This window comes from Marmota marmota, unplaced genomic scaffold, assembly GCF_001458135.2.
Source record: "Marmota marmota marmota unplaced genomic scaffold, marMar, whole genome shotgun sequence".
Lineage (NCBI taxonomy): Eukaryota > Metazoa > Chordata > Mammalia > Rodentia > Sciuridae > Marmota > Marmota marmota.
The window spans coordinates 3,894,767-3,918,354 of NW_026000026.1; the positions used below are offsets into that span (position 1 = coordinate 3,894,767).

A 23,588-nucleotide genomic window follows, 5' to 3' on the forward strand; every position below is an offset into this window, starting at 1 on the left:
ACTCAAATCCACTCTTTAGACCCACCGCTCACTTCAGTTTACTCTTTGGGAAAATCATGATTAAAAACTATTACAAGATTTTGTAACCTTCAGAAGTGGATGTAGCCAATTAGAGTTTAAAACATCTTAAGGGATTAGTGTTTAAAATGAAGTAAAGTCAGGAAATTTGCTTTCCCCTCCTAAGTGCACTGATTCCCAGATATGGCAGGACCAAGCAGAAGGTTATTTTCACACATTGGGAAGAAACGTTCCATTCCAGACTCAAGTAGAGGTTTTCCACTTTTAGAAGTGCTGCTGAGGCTATAATTATAAACTACAACCATTCTAGGATTAATTTAAAACAGTTCCTGAGATGAATTAAGATCTTGCAATAAAAATACCATATACAATCTGTCACATTATCTGTGGCCATTCTTTCCTGGGACCAGCCTAGTTAATGAGAGTAACAGGTGCCTAGAAGTTTATTGCTGAAGGCATGTTTAACAATGGTACTATGAATTCAGCACTTATATGAGAATGGTGCGTGAATTCATGGTATTTGATCAAGATTTGAGTTTTATATTCATTTATGCAAGAGCTAGTGACATACACGATTTCACCTTTTTTCTTTCTCACTTCCTCTCCTCCCATCTGTTGTTTTGTTTTTTTTAAGAATGGAAAAAGCTAGTATGGCTAGTATGGCCTGGTCCTCATTCTCTGACTTCTAGCTGTCCATTTCCTTCTCCTCCCCGCTTTGCTTTCTTTACCAGGGCCTAAACAAGGCTGAATGACTGCAACCTCCAGGGAAGTTTTGTACTGGACTAGATAACCTTTAAAGTTTGGTCCAGTCCTGAGAGTGTGGTACCACATCAGTGAACTCTTGTAGCTCCTCAAACGTGATAAAAAGGTGAGCCCTCAGCATCCAAAGTCATGGGATCCTGAGGCTGGTTGCAGCGAGAACAGGAAGCTGAGAAGGGAAAGCCAGTTTGGCCCATGGCACATATAATTTTCTGTAATTTGAATAGGCATGAGCTCTCTAGTTCACCACAAATCTCACCACCTCCTGTGTTTATTTTTTATAAATGGCTCCTTGGGGTTATTTTTATCGCTTGTGCCAGCCCTGAAAGTGTTTGTATTTGTGACCTCTGATTTAACTAATCCCCAATTCATGAACATTTTAGGTGACCGCCAACTTTTTAATATTAATAAATATTGGTTTAATGAACATCTTTACATTGTATGCCCTTAGAATTAACTCCTGCAAGTAGAATTATTGGGTCAAATTTTTTATTTGAAATTGTGATAAATATTGTCAAAGTTCTCTATTGTTTTTGGTGTGTGAATTGCCAGTTTGTTATTTATCTTTCATTAGTTTTCTTACTGATTTTTAAGAGTGGTGATCAAGTAAGATTATCAACCTTTTAATAGGTGATAAATGTATTTTCTGTTTTTTAAAGCTTTTATATAATGTCTAACTATTCAGACATTTTAGATTTTTATGTATTTTGATTTACTAACTTTTACTTTGTGGTTCCTGGAATTTTATGTCATGTTTAGGAAATCTTTTTCAATCCAGCTTCATGAATTTCTAAACAGCCACTTTTGCTAACAATCAGGGACTTAAAATACGTGGTTAATTTGCAATTTCTAAGTCTTGATAGCATCTGTATCTAAATGTGGCTTGTTTTTACAGATAGAAAGTTTCTACTTCCGACTCTGAGTTTCAGTATTTTTCTGCTTTCAAACCCCCCAGAAAGGAGCTGTGAACAGAATACCGTATTGGTTTTGGCACTGACTTTAATGCATCTCAAATAGGCTGATTCTACAGAATTTGATCCATAATACTTTAGTGTCTTGATGCCTTTTTGCCAAGCAAAATTGATTATTTCTAACCCAAAGACCTTCAGTGCTGGACTGAAAAAAAAAGTAAGGAGGGCCTCCTCAGATGGTGACAGATTATATAATTTGGCATCCAGTACAATGCTTTTTATTTTTCTCTCAGTTTTTTCCCTGTCTGCTAGTCACCAGTGGTCCATGCCTCTCATTGCTTGGTGACTTTTTGGAGGGCCGATTCAAATTTTTTCTTTCCAAGTCTTAGTAATTGTATCTTTAAAATATTTTTCTTTTTTTCCTGGCAGTTTGCTAAGTGGATACTGGGGTCTTTTTTTGACAGTTTTTTCTAGCTTTCTCTTGTGTTGTGGCATTTAGCTCTGGATTGAATTTGTTGTGCTGATGTATTTTCAGCCATAGTGATGTCTGCTCTATGATGTGGGTTCTGCTTATCACTTTAGTTAGAGGTGTTTTTAACTTAGTGTCTTGTTTTGTACCTCTTTTGTAATCATATCCTCCTAAATTATTATAGTGTATTATTTTAAAGTAGATTTTATCATCGAGTCTTGTTTTTCAGTCAAGCGTATAGGCAGGGAGACAGATTCTACATTTGGTTGAAGGCAATGGTTAAAACAATCAGAGTCATTCTGTTAGGGTTCATAGACTGTTCTCTTAAGCTGCCATGTCACCTTATCTAACCCTCAATTTCCTTATCTGTCAAACATGGATAAAAATCACATATCATAGGGCCAGGCCATAGTGAGTATGACATGAGACAATGGCTTTAAAGCACTTAGGAGTCTCTGGCTTGCAGTAAACCTTTTTTTTTTTTTTTGGTGATGCTGGGATTGAACCCAGGGCCTTGTGCATGTGAGGCAAGCACTCTACCAACTGAGCTATATCCATAGCCCTAAATTTTTTCTTTTAAAGCGTCGGTTTGCTCTTCTAGGATGTTACAATGCTATTTTCCCTCATAATTGTAAAAAAATTATATCCCCATTTTAGAAAGTTCAGATATTGAAAATATTAAAGAAGAAAATGTTTCCTATAATTCTACCACCCTCAGCGATAATCAAAACTTACATTTTAACATGTTTCCTTCCGGGTTTTTTTGTATTTATATATTATTTTACATAGCTGAGATCATTCTGCATGTGTAATATAGCTTGATTTTTTTTCACTTATCATGAACAATGTCATTAAAACATTTATAAAATCATCATTTTATGGTTACATATAGTCTATAACATTATTTTGATTGAGTTAATCATTCTCTTTATTTGGCCTTTAGTATTTGGAGCTTTTTTGGTGGAGCTGGGCTGCTTTCAGATCACTGTTGCTAAGCCAGTCTTTCTTTTCAGTTGGAGAGAGGTTTAAAGGCTTCATGATTGCACTTGTTGTTGTTGTTGTTTGCCTGTTGAATTAAGTGTGTGAATGAAGCCAGGATTTTAGCCATTAAACCCTGTGCTCTCAAACTTCTCCCTCCACCTTTCTGGACAGTCTCCATGCTTATTTGCTTTTTAACCTTTTTCTCATGAATTTCTTCTAATTTTGTGCTGGAAGAAAGATGAATGGGGATTATGATTAGTATTAGGTCTCCAACCCTACTGTGCCATGTGAATGGCTAGGAGCTAGCCAGAATAAACACTAGTTGCATGTTAATAGAGCTTTACTAAGGTAATCATGCTGAGCAGTTTCTGGTAAGAAGACTAACCTAGATTGTTCTTGACAGGGCACATTATTTTTGTTTCTACTTCTTACTTTTCCTGTAAAGTCAGGTTTAAAGTATGTTGAGACTGAATTCATTTGTACTTTGGAATATAATGAGGTCTTGTATTTTTTACTTTAAGAAAACCAGCCAAAAACAGCAGTCTGGAAAAGACATATGTATCCAAAATTGCCAGGGAAGCCTGCTGTGTAGATATGCTTTCTGAGAAACCACATGGCAAATGAATGTCGTCTTTGTTTCAGAACACAGTAGCCTGGTTCTGCTGGTGAATCACACTAGCTGGTTTGAGCTTGGATTTTTAACTCAGTTATTGAAATAGCACTGAGAGCAAGACTTAAAAGCTTGTAGCTGGTGACCTCAGAAGGTTGCTCAAAACAATATGGATCTGTATGAGCTTGACACTGGTTTTTACTTCCTTGGTTTGATTCTGAGACTGCCTGATCAGCTATTTAGCAGCCTTCTTCTTTAAAGTTCATTCTTAAGATCATATTCTCTAATGTTGAAATATAGGATAATTTCTATTTTTAATACATAATGAGCCAGAGGCTGAGTCCAGACTGGCTCAGAAATGGATCCTAAGAACCACAAACATATATTTTAGCACCTTGGGTCTGAGGAAAGCCTGTCTTACAGTCACTTCCATGTGGCTTCACAGGAAGTGCAGGTGACAAGTGGGCATATATATGTCTTGAATTCCTAGAAGCCATTGTCCCCCTCACTTAGTGATACTACTGATCCAACTCTGTATCAGTCAGAGAATGAGAGCCTTTAAGGATTAAAAGGGGCCTTAAGGGACATGTATTCCAACTTCTGCCACATTTCCAATAGGCATCATGCAGTGTTTTTTTTTAAATAATTTTTTAGTTGTTGATGGACCTTTATTTTATTTATTCATTTATATGTGGTGCTGAGGTGCTGAGAATTGAACACATGCGAGGCAAGTGCTTTTCTACCTCTGAGCCACAACTGCAGCCCCATGCAGTAGGTTTTTTTTTTTTTTTTTTTTTTTTTTTTTTTTTTTTTTAACAACTCTGATCATTTCTGAGAAGAGGCAGGATTCCACAAACTGGGCGTTAGTCTATATCACTGCTCAGAATTTCTGTCTGAAGATACAGCATTTCAAAACTTCAGCAAAAATTTGTCTCCACGCACTTTTACCCATGCAATTTTGATTATTTCTCACAAACTGTACAGGTTACTTGATTAGCTCAATTTTCCATTTTTACAGCTGGAGAAAGCCCCAGTCTCTTGCCCCTAACCCCTTAACATGTGGTAACTAGGCTTGAATAAAACTTGCCAGCCTGGTGCTGCTCAGCACATGGGCTCTGTTGGTATCTTTGCACTTCATCTTCTCTCCATTTAGCTGAGAGCATGAGTGTGAATGCATCACATAGTGGATGTTGGGTGATGACTCATTAAAAATGCAGACTCCAGCCTCAGAAACAGATTGCATTTTAGTCTCTACCACTTGCTGACTGTGTAACCTCAGTCAGATTGGATTATGTAATTCTTCAAACCTCAAACTCCTCATCTATAGAATCACATAAATAATTTTAGCTGTAAGATCTGGTAAAGATGAAATGAAGTGTAATTCATGTGAAGCACTTAATGTATGACCAACTATAATGAATAGTTAATAAATGTTAAATATAATTCTTTTATTATTACTCTTGTTATCATTCCTAATCACCATACAACAAAGTCCTTGAGTCTCTCCGTCTCACCAGGGCAGTTCTGACAGGGCTTGTGCTTCTCTTCAGTTCTGTCTTTACATTTCTTATTCCTCTCTGTAGGACTATGCTGGTGTTCATTTTACCCAATTACTGAGAAAAACAGTGTTAGTTAACATCATGAGAAGGGCTGGGGCTGGTGGTACACACAGTGTCTCTGGACCCCAGCGGCCCCCTCTCTCAGAGGAGGAAGTTTCGGGAGTTAATCTCAGTAGTTAGCCATGTTGTCAGAACTGGAAGTTGGGAGTTAACTTTTTTCCTCCTAGGGAAAACAACTTGCTCAATAATATTATGCTTATCTCTCTGTTTTCAGATTGTTTCATCTTTTATGGCTCTGTCATTTGAATACACGTTTTTAACAATAGTTTATTCTTGTGGTCCAGATTTCTTAATCCTTGTTTTGTTTAGTTTCATTCTAGATTAATCTAGGACCACCCTCCATTGGAATTTTTACTTCATCTAAGTTTTTGTAATGTATTGTCATATAGTTTTGAACTTTAAAATACACAGTATTTGGGGTAAGGGACATTATATGGCTCAGTGAGAGAATACTTACCTAGTGTGCACAATCCTGGGTTCAATCCCCAGCACTGCAAAAATGAAATAAAATTGCCGTATCTATAGTTAATAGTTTGCTTTTCATTTATAGTATTTATTCTTTTTGTTTAAAGCAGACTTATCAGGGGTTTTACAATTTTTTTAAAAGCTAATATCAGCTTTTGGTTTTGTCAGTCCTTACTACTGAGCATTGACTTTTGGATTCATTAATTTATGTATTTATCTTTTAGCATTTCTACTTTTTATGAACTTATTCTGATTTTCTCTTCACTGAGCAATTGAGCTTATTAAGTATTTTAAGTTTCTGACATTTGCGTTTAAGGCTATACAATTCCTTTTTTTAAAATTTTTTTTTAGTTATACATGGACACACATCTTTATTTTGCTTATTATTTTTTTTTATTGTCGTTCTGAGGATCAAACCCAGTGCCTCACATGTGCAAGGCAAGTACTTGTCACTGAGCCACAACCCCAGCCCCTAAAATTTCTTTTATATTAACTACCATCAACAACTTTAAAAATAATAATAATAAAGGGGTTTTTTGTTGTTGTTAAGTCAGGTTCATTGAAGTTTTATTTATATATCATAAAATTCATTCCATTGAAGTATACAGTTTGATAAGCTTTGACAGATATATACAGTTTTATAAATACCAACCATAATCATCCTGAAAAATTTGTCATCCTGAAAAATTCCCTTGTGCCCTGTTTTTATCACTATAGTTTTATCCTAAGGTGTCATATGAATGAAATCATATTGTCTATAGCCTTTTGTGTTCTTTCACTTCATTGTTTTGAGATTCATCCATGTTTTTGCAACACTTTATTGTTCATTTTTATTGCTGAGTATCTTTAATTGTATGAATCTACCAGAATTTGTCTCTTCACTACTTATTTTCAGTGGGAGAAAATGAGAGTACTTTAATTCTGTGCTTGGATTGTAAATATACATACTAGACTATTGGAGATTTAAAATTATCTTGGCATTTTTCAAATTTAACTTTTATTTGGGGTTTGGCATTTTGGAAATCTTTTTATTAGTGGGGAAGCATGTAAAACAAGGGGAGTTTAATATAAGGAAGTATTTCCTATGAGAAAAGGATTCCCCAGAGCACATATAGAAGGGAGTATTGGGCGCTTAGAGGCAAGAAACTAGTAACTAGTGTACTTTTTCCTTTTAAAACGAAATATTATCAAGTCATAAAACAGTAATAACTTTATACTTATGCAATTAACAGAGAGGAAAAGAATATACAAAAATTAGAACATACAACTTCAAGTAACAAAGAATATGTTTATAGACACATGAATATCATATTAATCATGAATTTTACCTTCCCACAGCTCTGTCTGTGATATACATAAAAATAAAGGGTATTGTCACTATTCCCCCCTCTCCTATTTATTATAGATTTCAGGTTGTAAACCAGACTGCAGGTGAAAGGCAGTTTCTTTCTTTAAGATGCTTGCCATTTTAGAAAACATTTTGGATGCACATTTCAAAGAATCAGTTTGCACCAGAGAAACTAAATGTTTTTGACCTTGAGCCTGAATTTACTGCTAAGAATATGGTGAGCACACTTTCTGTACTGAAAAACTAAGACACACTCTTTATAAAGAATTTTTTTCTGGATTGTATATGCACATTTGAAAAGCATTACCATGATATAAATTAAATCACATTCGATTATATCAATTAAACACTTGGAAAAGAATAAAGGGCTATGCCAAAATATCTAAGGATAACAGATTAATGCTTTCGTAGAATATATTTTATAAACATCCTTTTCAGACACTCTAAAACCAAAAAAAGCAAAAGAAAAAAATGATAAAAATCCATATGTAAAAGTTGGGTTTTTCTGTCTTTACAGTTTTTATTCCTCTCTGTAGGACTATGCTGGTGTTAAATCTTATATATACACACGAACACCCTCTATCTAGTTCTGATTTATGTTTTTAACATTGCAGGAGTTCAGGCCCCAAGACTTCATGATCGCTGATGTGCCTTGCAGATAGCTTGTCCACTTTTGTTGAAGAATTCTGCACCACTCCCATTCCCACCAAAGGATTTTTTTTTTTAAATCCTTTTTGGGGCATATTTAAGTTGTGAACCTCTGATTCTTCATTACATAGGAGTCCCCTACAGTAGAGTTAATGAAGTTTTATGTAATTTACAGAAAGTGTGTGTTATTTACTTGCAAGTTTACCCATGTTAAGATAGCCAAAATTATAAAAATCCCAGCCTATAAAATAAAGTTTTTATTTGCATTCTTGACAAGTTTTCTATAAATCTTTTGTTCTTGTAGTGTATTTAAAGTCGGATCATAGTTTGAAGATCTTTTAAGACTACAGCTATTAAGTAAAGTGAGATCAATTTGTATTTTAGCTTTCAGATTTTGCTTGGGGCTCTTTGGGCTTCTGTTACTTGGCAGGAAGAATGAGAAGCAGTCTGGCCTTTCTTGTCTTTTGGAAATTTCCAGCCCAAGAGAGTGTACAGAGGCACAAAGCTTGCAGGGAATTCTTATGTGATTAGCCAGCTCGTTCCCTAAATTATTAAATTACATTAAAGCAGCAGCTTGGTGTACTTGGTGTTTTAGGTTTTCATATCTTCTGCAAGATTAACTTCCCTACAAATGATGAGACTTTCAGTGTCTCCCTTTAGTGTTTTCAAATATCAGGAGCATCACTTTCTGCTCTCTTCTTGGTTCCTACCCTCTTTAGGCATTTGCAGTTATTCTAGGAGGTTTAATGTATGTTAACTAATTTCCTGAAGGTTTTCCTCTCACAGTTTGGCTTCCTTAAGTGTGAAATTTATACACTAATTTAGAACTACTCTTAAAATAGAATTTTTCTTAAAGAGCAATCATAAGCAAATAGAACTAGAGTGAATTTTATGTTCAATTTTTTCCTTGTAACTTAGTTGCTTTCAAGACACTGGATGAGTTGTTCTTTCTCATTTTGGAATGCATTGGTCAATTTTGAGTACTTGACATATCCTTATTTAATGAACTGTACTGTCCTCATAGGCTTGGGTATCAATTACATACTTTCAAAGCTTCTGAAAAACCTAGTGTCTTCCTAGTGTTTGTGGGAACCTAGTAAAAAGTCAGAATCATTTTTAAGTAAAGGCTTAAAGGTTAAGGATACATTTCTTTTTAAATATTTGTTAAGAAAACTTTTCTGCTGGTCTGTTTTTCTGAGAATATATTAGATGCACTCCCTACTCTCAGAGCACCCACTTTTGCAGAGGCAAAGGTGTGAGGGTCAAGAGAGGAGCTGAAGCCTGAACTGGGCTGGAAGGTCAGGTGGGCATTCCCCTAATAAGACGTTACCCAGTAGAAGCAGGACAGTGTAAAGAAAACATGGACCTGAGAGAGTTTTGACTAGTTATTAGTAATACTGACATTTAAATGAGCTCATTAGTTTTTTTCATTTCCTTATCCTAATTCTGTTATCTGTATCTTAAGTATGATAGTTACTTTTAAAAGTAACAAAATTCGCTTTTCTTTTTTAAAAATACTAAAATTTAGACCTTTTCCTGAACTAGAATAACCACTATGAATGTTAAAAAAAAAAAAAAAAAAGTATAAGGTTCTTATCTCAGAGACTGTGACCTTAAGGGCTCTTCCTTCTCTCAGTTCCTGTAGCACGTATTGCCTTGGCATGGATCTGGCTGGGCTTGCAGAAAGAGCCACTAGGATTCATACCTTACCTTGTATACTTATAGACCGACCATGGGCAGATTCCTTCATTTCTCTTAGCCTGTTTCTGTTTCTGAAATATGGGAGTAATACTGTTTCATGATTGTTGTGAGAATTGCATGAGATAATGCATGTATTGTGCTGAGTGCAGCATCTAGAGCAGTGTACTTAATAAGAGTATCTTTTCTTTACTGGCTATTCACCATCATCGACCCGGTAAATAACACTTCGGGCTGTGGCTTGTTTTCATGATTAAACTACCCTCCTTCTCTCCACTTCTAGTATGAAGGGAGTCTTCAGTGTGGGAGTCTCTTTGTCTTCTCCCCTCCCCTTATTCACTCTCACTTCTCTGTCAGCTTACCCCTGCCCACTCCAGGCCTAGCACAGGTGAGCAGGTCATGGCTATATCTCTCGTATTTTATAGATGCTTCGCAATGCAAGGCCTTTGGGGATAGTCGTAGTCCATCTTCTGCTTCTGTAACAGAGTAATTGGATAATTTATGAAGTCCTGGATTTATTTGGCCCATGGTTGTGAAGGCTGGGAAATCTAAGAGTATGCCACAAGCTCTAGCAAGAGCCCTCATGCTTTGTCATAACCTGATAGAAGGGCAGGTGAGCGCATACACAAAGAGAAAATCAGACTGAACTCATCTTTTTCATCAGGAGCCCACTCCCGTGGTAACAGCATGAATTCATTCTTGAGGGCAGAGCCCTCATGACCCGCCTCATAATTCCATCACAATAGCAGTTCACCCTGAATCTTGGAGGGACATTTAAATCATAACAGGGATCCATTTTTCTTTTGTCTTTGGAGGTATGAAAGTCCCTGATGGGTTCAAGATGATAGGAAAATATCTGGGTTTGGTCAAAACATATTACTTTTGGCCAAAGGCTATTACAAAACTCACAGAACAAAAATAAGACAAAAGAGCTGGATTGTGATTTTCAAAATAAGTCCATCCCAGAACAGAGTTGGAGTAAATTCTAGCATACAGAAGTACTACTTCAAAAATTAATTTCAACAGTATGCAAGTAATATACTTTATACTATAGCAAAACCCCATTATTTAAAGAAAAAAACTTTTTGTGTTTTTATTTCTGCCATTTATCAAACTATACCCTTCTCTCCCTCCCACTCCCTTCCCTAACATGATATATTGCTCCTCCGGTAGGTGTGTGAGGCTCTCTGAACATCGTCATGTGGTTGTTTGAGCCCAGTCTTTTTTTAAAATATTTATTTTTTAGTTTCCGGTGGACACAACATCTTTAATTTTTATGTGGTGCTGAGGATCGAACCCAGCGCCGCGCGCGTGCCAGGCAAGCACGTTACCACTTGAGCCACATACCCAGCCCTTGAGCCCAGTCTTTTAAGAGACCCCTGTCAGAGTTCTTGCCATTACATAGTCAGATTTCTTTGTTATACCTAGGTTTATGATCTGCATGTCATTTCAGTCTTCTAGGTAAATATTTTGTATTCATGCAGTCATGTTTTCTTTGGTTAGAACTCTGATAACTGGAATTCCAAGTGTTGATTTGAAGTAATTGTAAACTCAAAATGGGATTGAAATAGTCATTTAACTAATAATAGTTTTGCCACCTTTCCTATTGGAAAAGCATTAAAAAGACTTTTATGGGAGACTGAGGAAGTATAATTTGGCATGACTATAATTTGAATCAGGATATCTATCATTAAAGTTTTCACAAATTCATTTAAGGAGAAAATTCTTTTGAAATTGAAATTGGTGGTATGGCGTATATAGCCCACACAAATTTTGATTCAGTTGTCAGCGTCCTGGATTCTGCACTTGGCTCTCTTCTTCCTTTTCCCATGAGAGATTGCGGCATCGCCTGAGAATGTCACCTTACTAGAGTCTGCCGTGTTAGAGTCACCTCTTACTAGAGTCACCTCTCTTGCTCCTCTCTTGTCTCTACAAGTTCATCAAGACAGGGCATATATCTTAATGGAACTAAATCAATGCCTGGATGCCATGTGACTGATGCTCATGTGCTTTCTCTATTATACTTTGACCAGCTTTCCAGTGGCTGGTGTGGAGGGTATGGAATGACATTTTGGTGCCTTCATTTGACTTTTTAGCTTCTATTAGGCTTCCCCGTCATGATACTAAATCCCAAGAGTGTATTGTTTCCTCATTCTTGGCCATAATAAAGCATCACCTGTGACAGGATTGGTCTGACTTACCCATCCAGAAAGGATGACATGTTTAAGAAATCTTGTTTGTGACTTCAGAGGCAAAAATGTTATGTATGGAATGCAAGTTTGTCCTTAAAAACTTTAGCAAGTTTCTCTTTGACAATTTTAGGGATATCTCAACACCATTTGCACAGTATATTTCTGTGGTAAGAGTTTATATCAGTAGAGTAACAGAACTGTGAAATATGTCTAAACCCTTTACCCTGGTTGTAGGCCAGACCTGTTTGTTCACTGTGGGGCTTGTTGCCAAGGGACGGTGAAGCTCTGCTCTACATTCTCATGTGTTTAGTTTGGTCTGCTGGTTGAAGATAGGTTAATTGTCAGTGTGATTCCTAGGAATTCTCTCTCGTGATGAAGCATCAGCCAGTGCTTCTGAGTTGGTCTCTAGGCAAGTTGTGCAATGACACTAATGTGTGATTCAGAATTTCAGGGTTGCATAAAGCTATTTGTGTTTAAAAAAACAAAATCAGTTTCCATCTGCTTTGGTCTGGCCAAGAGGAAATCAACCAGATTTATCTGATTTGGGACTTCTCACACAGAGTTCACTGGAGACACCTCTCTGTGTGTGGTCTGTGTCTTGCACCATATTTTTAGTGAGCTCATGTTAGAGCAACAATAGTCACTGTTTATACTACATCCTCTATTTTCCAAAAGAGGATTTAAGGTAGTAACTCCCTGACCACTTTCTTTCTGTTGTGCATCCAACTCTATGGTATGTAATTTACCAATTCCTATAATCTGTATAGCTTCCCTTGTAGGACAAATACTGTTGTCCTCTATAAAAAAGTGAGGAAACTGAGGCTTGTACTAGATGACTTTCCCAGTGGTATCCATCTATGAAGGCAGCGCTCAAAGCCAATACTTAGCTGCTTCTCTGGTAGAGATCTTGCTCTTTATATTCTTGTTGCCCAGCAGTGTTCCTAGCCTAGGGTAGCTTCCAGTAAACTGGTTGGTTTTGATTTGAATGTTCAGCTGCCTTGAATTGAGTGATACACACCAGGGCATGCTGTTCATGTCATAGGCACTTTAGTATTATTATAAGAAGAAAGGCAGCATACCCATTTTACAGATGAGGAAGCTAAATTCTAGAGAGGTCAAGTGATTTGCCTAAAGTATTCCATCATCAGTAGTGGCAACATTTTTTTTTTTTAATACTTATGTTTTCTTAGTTTTCGGTTGACACAACATCTTTATTTTTTTTTTTAATTTTTATGTGGTGCTGAGGATCGAACCCAGTGCCCCCCGCATGCCAGGCGAGCACACTACCGCTTGAGCCACATCCCCAGCCCTGGCAACATTTTTTAATACGAGGGCCATGTAACATGTTTAAGTTAATTTCACAATTCTTCCAGCCTTCCACATTTATCACTAACAGCCCCATTTCCATAACCCTTCAGGTCTCTTCCAGTTACTTATTGAATCACTTTGGGCCAGTTACTTGCCCACTCTTATCCTTACTGACCTCATCTGTAAAAGGTGATCATGGTACTTACCTTACAGAAACATGAAATGAAGTAATGCAGACAAAACAGTTAATTCAGTGCCTAACACATCGCCATTAGCCATTCTTCCACGTGTATGTAAAATCCAGTAGTAAGACATTATTGTATCCAACTAAAATAAGGGTGAGACTGAATTTTGGTCTAAAGTACCTATCTGCTTTAAGATGCAACACATTTCCAGAGACCACATCTTTTAATTAAGATAAACCTCTTCTGCACACCCATTTGTTGCCTTTACCTGCTCAGATGTCCTTTAGCAGACATCAGACATCGACTGTAAAGGCAGCAACAGATAAAGAGCTCAGTGTTTATTAGGCTACAGGGAGCACGTGCCAGCATAGACCCCGGCACGCACTGTCAGACTCAGAGCCCATCCTTTCCCATTCACCCAGAACTCCTGTTGATTAGTCTACAGGTGGTCTGGAAATTCTAAATACCTAAGATTAAAAGGCTTATTTTAGCTTCTCCTTCTGAAATGTGACCTCTCCAAGGAAGAGGGCCAGAAATGCCTGTGCTGGTCTGTTCTCTTCCACATAGCACCTTCCATAATGACCCTGTGGCTCTGAGGTAGTCACTCATTTTGACCAGAAGGACCACGTCTATCATTCTTTTTATTGTCTCGTTCTTTCCAAGGTGTACCTCTTGAAGTTCTTTTTTGAATAAAAAATTACACTGGGCATGCCCTTTAGAAATGGCTGCCCTAGGATTAGAGATCTGATTATTGTCAACAGTACAAAACACAGAAGCGTTAATTAAGTGAGCAGAGTTGTTTTTTTGTTTGTTTTTGTTTTTTTAATTCCAAAAGACTGCTGAAGGGAATCACTTTTAAGTTTACAAGCTTCAAAAGAACAGAAACTAACTTACCACCTGTTATACACTGTGTCCTCTCAGCACCTGCCCCATAGTTGTGTAGTGTGTGATGGTGCTCAGTGTAAGCCTACTCTGTGGATGTCAGTGGTTCTCATAATTGTTCGACTACAAATGAAGGGAATTTTATTCATCTATTCCTTGAAACAGTATTATGTTTAATAATAAGCATTAGTCAGTAAGATAGATAAGGTCATTTGTTCCCCTCATAGAACTTAACATTTTAATGAGAGAAACAAATAAAAGGAATAAAAATAATTACAAGATGCATGGTTGTTTTGAAGGAAATAAACAGAGGAGGCAACCTTTCCAGATAAGACAGTGAGAAAAGGCTTACTCATGACCCCTGAGGAGTTGCTGTCTGAGCCAAAATCTAAAGGATAAAGAACTGAGCATGAGCCATCTAGGCCTTTGAGTCTGGAAAAAGTGCAAAAAGGGTCTGAACAAAGGGGAGAGTGACAGATCAGGAAGTCAGAAGGAGTGGTGGGGACCAGAGATGTGGGACCTTTGTAGCCCTTGGATTTGGATTTTACAAGAGTGCAGTAGAAAGAGTAATCGTGGGTTATCTGATTCTTGCCTGTGTTTAAGTGTGTTTGTTGCTGGGAGGTGATGGTGGCTTGGTCTGAGGGGCTAGAGATGAAGACAGAAAACACGGTTGGGTTTAAGTTATATTAGTATTTCAGAGATGAGATTGATAGGACTGATGAAGCTGGGATGTGGGCAGGAGGGGAGTAAGGGAAAGGGAGGGATCAGGGATGATTCTGAGAACCTGAGAGAAGGGCAGTGCTTGGTGTGGGGAAGACTAGGAAGTAGGGAGAGTTTGGTGATGGCCTGGGTGTGTATATAGCTCAGGTGTAGAGTCCTTGCCTAGCATGTATAAGACCCTGGGATCTATCCCCACTACCACCCTACTTCCGCGTCCCCCCAAAAAAGGTTTGGGGATGAGGGAGAGATGGGACTCAAGAGTTTTGTCTTGGATGTACGTTGTAGATTTCCATGAGATACTAGGGACTGAGGTACCCTGAGGGTTCTGATCTAGACAAGTGTCTGAGGCTGGAGGAGAACTCTGGGCTAGAACCATAAATGTGGGGGCCATTGCATAGAGAGGATGTTTAAATCCTAAGGCATGCTAAATTGTGAATTCCCTTACTTAGGGAAAAATAACTCAAGCTACCTACATGATTGGTTTAAGAATTTGTTCTTTTAGGGTGCTGGCTATATAAAAACTGTAGAACTACAGATATTTTACTTGCAAGGTAGCTACATGAAGTTTATTTGACATCAAGGACTGGGAAGGTGAAATACTACTACACTTGGCGCCATAAAATCATTGTCTAAGCTTGTTTTTCAGGAAAATCCATATTTTAATGGTGTGACCAAGTCATCAGCAGTGCCTGGCTCAATGTTCTAAAAGGTCAGGTGTAACTTAAGCCCCAAGGGCCTTAGGGCAGCTGTAAATTAGAGTCAAGGGAAGATGAAATGGAGCAAGAATGTTCATCGCCCCCTGATTAGAATCAAGAAATCAAAACTACCTAGAAATTAGAAACCTAAAAGCTTTTGACCAGAGATAGAAATTATTTTGTGAGGATTTTGCTAATAGAATAATAAGGAGGATGTAGAGTCATGCTTATAAAATTTGAGGATTTATAAGAAACACCTGAATTAACTTATTTAAAATGTAGTCTTAAAATGTGGTCTTATGCCTCACCTCCAAGAGAATCTGATTAAGCTGGTGCCCCAATCTGAGTTGGAACCCAGGACTTTTTATTTCTAGCTAGTGATTCTGGTACAGATGACCCATTTATGTGGAGAAACATTGAGTCTGGAAAGACCTCTTACAGATGGGGGGCAGGCCTGTGGGGATGAGGGGCCTGCCCATAATCGCAGAGCATTTTAGACTGTCAGTGCGGTCTCACTCACTCATATCCTTCATCGTAATGGTGGATGCAAGGCAGTTTATCTCAATTCCCAGCCCCGCTTCCTTCACTCTTTTGTTTTGTCTTTTTGCAAAACACAGATCACATTATAGGGTGAGAATAATTTGCTGATTTACTGTGTTTATTTATTTATTTATTCTCACCTCAGTGAAACATAAGCTTCAGAAACGCATTGATCTTTGCTTTTTGTTTCTTTTTGTTTCACTGCAGTGTCCTGTGTGCCTAGAATAGTGCCTGACCCACACTAGGAATTCAGTGAACGTTTGATAAATGAGTGGATGAAAAATATTTTGTTAAATCATACATGAGTTAATGGAAGTTGTGGGAAGGTACCAGTCCTTAGGCATTGTCAGCACAAAATAAAGTTGGATATTTTCTTTTTCACTTGTTGATTCTGCTTGAATCAGAGGTTTCAGGAACAGTTGTTATGAAAGATTAATTAAAAACTTTCCAATAATAAATTAACAACAGTGATAAACTACCACTTATGGAATGTTTGCTACTTGCCAAACACACTATAGGAAGTTCTGAGCTGAGAATGCTATGCCTTTTATCTCATCTAAGTTTCACTGTAGCCCAAGGGTGCAGAACTAGGATTGTCTGTTTTTCAGAGAAAACTGAGGCTCAAGAGGCAAACTTACTTCTTCAGGTTGCACAGACAGTACAGATTCAGGTCTGTGATTCTAAAGATTAAGCTCTTAGCAACCAGTGACATTCAATTTCAGGTTTGGGGTCTTCTCTCTTTGGAGAAAGAATTGAAGACACTAAAGCTGAGGCAAGGATCACTCTTTGGGGTATCCTAGACCAAGAACATCAGCCTCGAAGGTGGTATGAAACCACAGGCTGGAAAGAAACTGCATTTTTTTTTTTTTTCAGCTCAACTTTCCAGCATTTCCCCATACTCTAAAGTCTTTCCATTCTCACATTATAAAGAACCTTTCGTCTTTAACTGTTAGTTTTTCTCACTTCTCAGACAACCTCCCCGAAGCCAGGCAAGGAAAATTCCTGTGGTGACAGGTCACACTACACCATTTCTAGGGAGGCCACTGTAGCACTCATTCACACCCCACCCCATAAGGAAGGGTGAACAGAAAGGGCCTCCTTCACTCACACCTTCTTTAACATTTTCCTGTTGAGGCCTCAGGAAGGGGCTGAGGGATATGATGATTTTTATAAATGTGAACACAACAGATCTCTTGTGAGACTTGGTTGAGCCCTTGAGTTCTGGAAACACTCTGCCTATTAAACTAGCCATGAGCAACAGAATGAAGTATCACCACCCACTGTGGATAATGTGGACATTCATTCACACTCCGCTAGCCTTGCTGGTAGTCAGTCAGCACTGCACACCATTATGGTAGCAGATCTCACTTAATTCTTAATGCCACACATGACAAGGCATCACTGTCCCCCTTCTGTAGCTGAGGAAGGCCTAAAGATATTGGTAACTTGTCAGTCTTGTAGCATTTGCAAGAGGAAGAGCCATGTGTTAAACACAGGTTGAGTTGTAAGACCTGCAGGTTCTGGTTAAGAGGATGCACTCTGGAGCCAGACTGCTCAGGTTTGAATCTTGACTTAGGCACTTACTAGCTGGGAGATACTGGGCAGGACATTTAGCCACCCTTTTCCTTGGCTTGTTCATCTGTAACATGGGATGATAATGTTCTCATATCATTTGTTACAAGGGTTAAATGAATCAATGCATGTGAGCACTTAGTGCCTGGCATATAGAAAGCAATATTAAAGTGCTAGCCATTATTAATTTATATATCAAGTCTTTTTATTCCTTTGGATGGAAATTTGGTCTCAGGTTTTTTCCAACCCCTTACCCAAAGACTATATGCTCAAGAGTCCTATGTAGATGATCCAAATGTAGCACTCAGAAGAGTGCCTGGCATCTACTTAGCCCCCAGTAAATGTTAGTGGTGATTAGTGTACAGTGCCAAGACACTGTGGGAAGGCAGGGGTTAGGGGAGAGCATCCTACCTCAGTCAGCACCATCCTCTGGGGTGTGGACCAAGAAAGAGAGACAGGCACTGGCTAGATGCTCCTTTCACAGGACCAACAAGAACTAAAGGCAGCCATTATTTCACACAATAGTAGCAGCATGTTTCTGTAATTGTAATGCCCTAACAAGCAAATGTATATTTCACTAATTTAAAGGATAGGGAAGATGAAAGTACTATTCACTGAGTTTCTGGTCAGGACACAATGAATAAAAAAGATTAGTACCTTTCCAAGGATAAATTGTCCCAGAACAGCTTTGTGGCGTGCCATTCGGTGGAATCAGTTATCCCTGTCCAGCACCCTATGCTGGCCACAGTATTCTCCAATCTCCCTTTCTTCTGGGAAAGCTGAATTTCTCTGCCATCCTGCCATAGGCTTAGGCTTTGTCATGACAGTATTTTTCACTTCTTTTTTAGCTTAAGAGTTGGACAGTGGAGGACCTTCAGAAGAGGCTCTTGGCCCTTGACCCCATGATGGAGCAGGAGATCGAAGAGATACGGCAAAAGTATCAGTCCAAACGGCAGCCAATCTTGGATGCCATTGAGGCTAAGAAGAGGCGGCAACAAAACTTCTAAGTAAGGCCGTACCCAGGTCTTTGTGAACTCCGGATCCTCATCTCACATTTGTTAGCCAGCACTTCTGCTCTGTCATTTCTCCACAGCACCTTTGTGAACTCAGGAATGTGCGCCAGTGGGAAGGGCTACCTTGACAGTCATCGTGCCATCTTGATGAGTGCGTTTACATTGGTCAGGTATATTATTTAAAAGGATTTGTATTGGCGCTTTTAACTCAGAGTTTTAAACCCTAGAAACCAGAGACTCCTAGTTGAGTAATAGCTGGGAAAGTTTTACATTGTCTTTTTGTTTTTCTTCTCCAAATAGCTTTTGATTGTTCTTTCTAGAAGACTTTTTAAAAACATATAAATATGCATATATATATATACATAAATTATAAAGATTCCCCCACTCAATGTGGTGGCATCTCTGTACAGGTACAGTTTTGAACAGTTTTGCATCTTTTCTGTAAGATTATGGTACTGTGGAACATGAGGACAGAGGACTCTAGGAGGCTATAAGGGGATTAGTGAATCCCAAGAGCCAGCCTTCTCCTTTGCAGGACTGCATTTAAAAATTAGGCTTGGGGTGGTGCTTGCACCATGGTTGCAGCCTTGAGCGGGCATCACTGGCTTCTGGAGCTGTTGGTGATGTCCAGGGAAGCCTTGAGGATTTGTGTTTGCTCTCTGAGTCCCAGGAGAAACCTGACACCTTCTTTGCAAATCTGCCTTTGCTGTTTCAACGCCTTTCATCCATCTCCACTCTCCCAACTGCCTAAGTCACATCACAGATACTGCCCAGTGCCTTAAGAGGAGACGTGATCCAGTGAAGGGACAGGCCTACCAGAATTCTTAGTGAACATAGGGATGTATTCAGTTCACAAAGGGAAAGGGCTTTCGAAGTTCTCATTGTTCATGTGAAAAATCACATTATGTGATGTTTTGCTCTGCATTCCTTATAGAGAGGAATAGAGGGCATTGCTTGCTTTTATGATCCACAAATATGTGACTGTTTTCTTTTACTGTAAGGGGTCTAAAAAAGATAAATGAATACCAGATTAAAATTTGTTTTTCAGGAGGCTCAAGCCACACACATAAAATGCCAGAGTTGGAAGGAACCATAGAAATCATCTAGTCTGACACTTTGTTGCCTAGATGGGAAAACTGAGGCTTTGAGAGGGAAGTGACGTGGCCAATATCACAGCCCAAGTTAGAATAAGAGAAGGAATTGGAACTCGGGACTCCCCTCCTGGGCCACTGAACTGAGCAGCCCTTTCCCTGAGGAAAGAGACTTGTGTCAGTTTTGATTAAGGGAATCATGTTGACAGAAACTTGCTCTTGCCTTGCTTCTTTAGTAGGTAACCTGGATATGAAGCGATTCCTCATTCAGTCTCAGCAAGTGCATGAGCTCTGCACCATCTGCCAGTAGCAGACCAGCACCCATGAAGGCAGATTTAGGGCCCAGAGCAGATCAGAGGGCTTTTCAAAAGACAGTGTGGAGCTGTCCTGTAACATTGGCTCAAAAGCCACATTTACTCACACAGCAAAGATAAGACAATTAAGAAAGACAATCTTTTTGTCTTCTAATATCTCTTCTTCCCTCAGGGAAGCCATGACTGGGTTGCACCTAAGGATACTGTAATTTGACTCCATAATTGCTTTTGCTCCTTGGACCTGAGAATCGATAGAAAGGCAGAGAACATTCTTCCTCTGTGACCAGCTTCTGTTATTTGCACTTAAAGCAAGTTTTAAAAAATGCAAGAGACAGTTGGTCTTCAGGGCGTGGCCAGTGCAGCAGCAGTGTGGCAGAAGTAGAAAAATAGAGGGCAATTTGAAGATCTTGCTGGAATTGTATTTGTTGACCACCTATCATATTCCAGGCACAGAACTAGATTAATTAAGTTCCAAATTTCACAATAATCTCATGGATGATGTACTTTATCTCCATTTCATAGATGAAGAAATGGTTTTGTGAAGAAAGATTCTTCCCATTAGCAATACAGCTAGTAAGTGGTAGAATCAGGATTCATAGCATTACTACAGTGCTAATATTTACAGAGAAAGGCAAACTCATAAGTCTGTTTAAAATGAAGTGACCATGTTTTACACAGACTAAGTGGCATTTTTAGTTTGGAAAACAGCTGAACTCAAAGTCAAGTCTGCCAGCCAAGTAAGTTTTAAAATCCAAAATATTGTGTTTATTAACACTTCTATCTTGATCTCTTTGCCCCTTAAACAAATAACTTTGGGGTTGGTTAGACAGGAGAAAGCCTGGTTTTTCCTTTACTAAACAAAATTCCAGAAAAGGAAAGCTCAGTTTTTTCTCATAAATATTCTTGGGCCATGAACCTTGATCTGGAGTTTGTTTCAAGTAACATGTGGACACCCAGCTTGCTGGCCAGCAAAGTCACCTTTGGACAGTATGTTTTAGATCAGAGTAATTTCCTGGTGTGTTTGTTTTCTCGTGACAGGAACACAGGAGCAAGTCCTAGTCATTTTTTCCTTGAATACTAAATTGAAAACACTTAAGCTTGCTTTCATTGAGCTTGAATATTTGCAACTCAAGCTTCATGAAACTCTGAGGCTCTCAGAAAAACCATGACCCTACACCTAATTGCATCTTTAAAATAACTCATATTCTTTAGAAATATCTTAACTGTTTTGCCATTAGTACATTTGAAACATATTTCTATTTTTATTTCTCCCTTATCCCTATCCCTAACCACCATTTGAGTAGATAAGAATTTGGCTGGCTGGGATTGAGAAGAGGGTTGGTGGGTGGGTGCACATATGGACTGATGGACATTAGATAGGTAGGTAGGTAGGTCATAGAAAGAATGAATGAACCAGAAATCTGAAGCAGTTTAAGAACTATAATCTTGACTCCTCAAAACTATAGACTGTAATCAAGAAAACATTTATTTAGCACTTACAGATGCCAGAAATGTATTATACGATTTAAAACTCAGGAGCCCTGCTACTGTCAGGAATGAGATGGCATCATTCCTGTATAACCTACAAATTTTAAAGAACTGATAATTACAGAATATTATGAACAATTTTACACTAATAAATTCAATAACTAACATGAAACAGACAAATTCCTAGAAAAACACAAAGTGCTAAAGTTCACTCAAGAAGAAATAGATTATCTTAATGGCCATCTTCTAAAACTTAATAACTTTGAGAGAGATATGGGTATTACTGTCCCTTGTTTTACAGATGAGGAAACAGGCTAAAAGGTAAAGTCTGTTGCTCAAGTTCATGTTACTGGAAAAATAGCAGAGCCAGGATTCAAACCCAGGTCCTCTGCCTCTTGATCTAGTGCCCTTTCTAACATACCATGTTGCCTCTGAAGATCACAGCTCCTTATTTATGAGGAAATTGTTCCTGCCCACTTCACAACCCTCACCCCACTGACCCCACCCCATCCTTTCTTAAGCACTGTGTTTATGGTTTCATCGGGTATTCATTGTCTTTGGAATTCACATTCTGATTTGTGTTTGGGGGGAAAAAATCTCTTCCACCAGCTTGCATTTGGACCAACTTGGGGGGAAAAGAGGCTTAAATGCTGTTGCTGATATACAATTTTAAAATGTGAAGTTTGTAGCTTTAATTTTTTGTAACATAAACTTAATAACACCGGCTTAAGTGCTGACTTGAGATGCTATTTTGTAAGGTTTGGATGTAAATAATCAGTTGAGGTCAGCAGTTTGTATATGTATGAGACATAGTTTCCTCCACTGCCCCTCCCTTTTGGTTTGTTTTTTTTAAATTTGAGATGCTTACTATGTGCTTTTATGTTAGAATTGCTGTTCTCCAACCTTCCTTCTTCTGACATCTTGTTTTAAATAAACTGTCCTTTGGACCACAGACTGTCCTCTTATTAAAAATGAGATCCTCCACACATGCCTGCATAATGGAGTTGTAAATCCTCGTGACACTGACTCTGCTGGGTGTAGATTCTGGGATCCAGAGTTGGGAGAGGTAGGTGACTTTGATTGGGCACTTGCTGTGTGCTAAGGACTGAGTTAGTTGTCAGGGATGTAAAGATGAACAAAACGCAGTTCTTGCAGAGCAACTGGAGAGGCAGTCAAGCACAGAACCACACAAGAGAACTGCTGTGGTTGCATCCTCATCTGCTGTTGCATGCCACCCCAGGCACAGCCCAGCATTCAGAGTAGAGCGGCAGGGTCCTGGCCTCTCATGGCCCGTCCTTATCCAGGAATAATTCCCAGCCTGACCTTGGATTCTCCTAGTGTTAAAAACCTACCTGGCAACATGGAGGAATAGAGCGACACTGAAAAGTAAGCAGGTCTCTCGAGTCACATTGCTCTGTGGTATTTAATAAAATAATTGCATAGTCTGCGTAATGTCATCATGCTCCTCCGCCAGCTTCTCCTGGAGTGGGGTAATGGTGTGTTTATTGTTGCCCAATTTACTCACCTCACTCCTTGAAATATTCAGTGTACTTTCCTTACTGTCACCAGGGTTGATGACAGATATTCTCTGTTGGTCAGATTGAGAATCTACAAACAGAAGGAGAGGAGGGATGAAGTAAATTGACACTGATTAAGCATTTATTACATGACAGACACGATGCAGAGCCTTTGAGATTACTTCACCTTGTTTTTGCAGTACTGTCATCTTGGGTGTGTTTTTGACTAACAACAATCGAAGGGCCCTGCCAACATTTAAAATGGGCAGAGGCAGGTTGGTTGGGTGTCCTACAGTAGTGCATCCTGGGACAGTTCTACACAACTTGTTAATAAACTTGTTAATAAACATTTGAGACTCATTTGCAACTAAAAAAGTATATTTTATGTGATCTTACTGCTAATTTTCCAAGAACTATGTAGAAATGAAGACACTTGTAATTCCTTTTATTTGGAGCTTTGCCCAGAGTTGTTCTCCATTTCAAGAAAGTTATATCATCAAAGGCAACGATGCTTGTGATTTTCGAGTCACTAGTGCAAGAAAACA

At 38.6% G+C, this 23,588-nt stretch overlaps 1 protein-coding gene across 2 annotated transcripts in view; it reads left to right on the forward strand.

Moving 5' to 3' along the window:
- Stk4 (serine/threonine kinase 4) overlaps positions 1 to 22,478 on the forward strand; it is a 99,806-nt gene extending 77,328 nt beyond the window's left edge. Inside the window, exon 11 of one of the 2 annotated variants that reach the window (XM_015478824.2) lies at positions 7,795 to 8,099. In XM_015478824.2, the coding sequence (XP_015334310.1) occupies positions 7,795 to 7,842 (48 nt within the window). In that variant the 3' untranslated portion in view covers positions 7,843 to 8,099. Of the gene's footprint in view, positions 1 to 7,794; positions 8,100 to 18,468 lie in introns of those variants that run through there. The other variant, XM_015478814.2, reaches the window with a different exon arrangement.
- Positions 22,479 to 23,588: the final 1,110 nt, after the last annotated feature.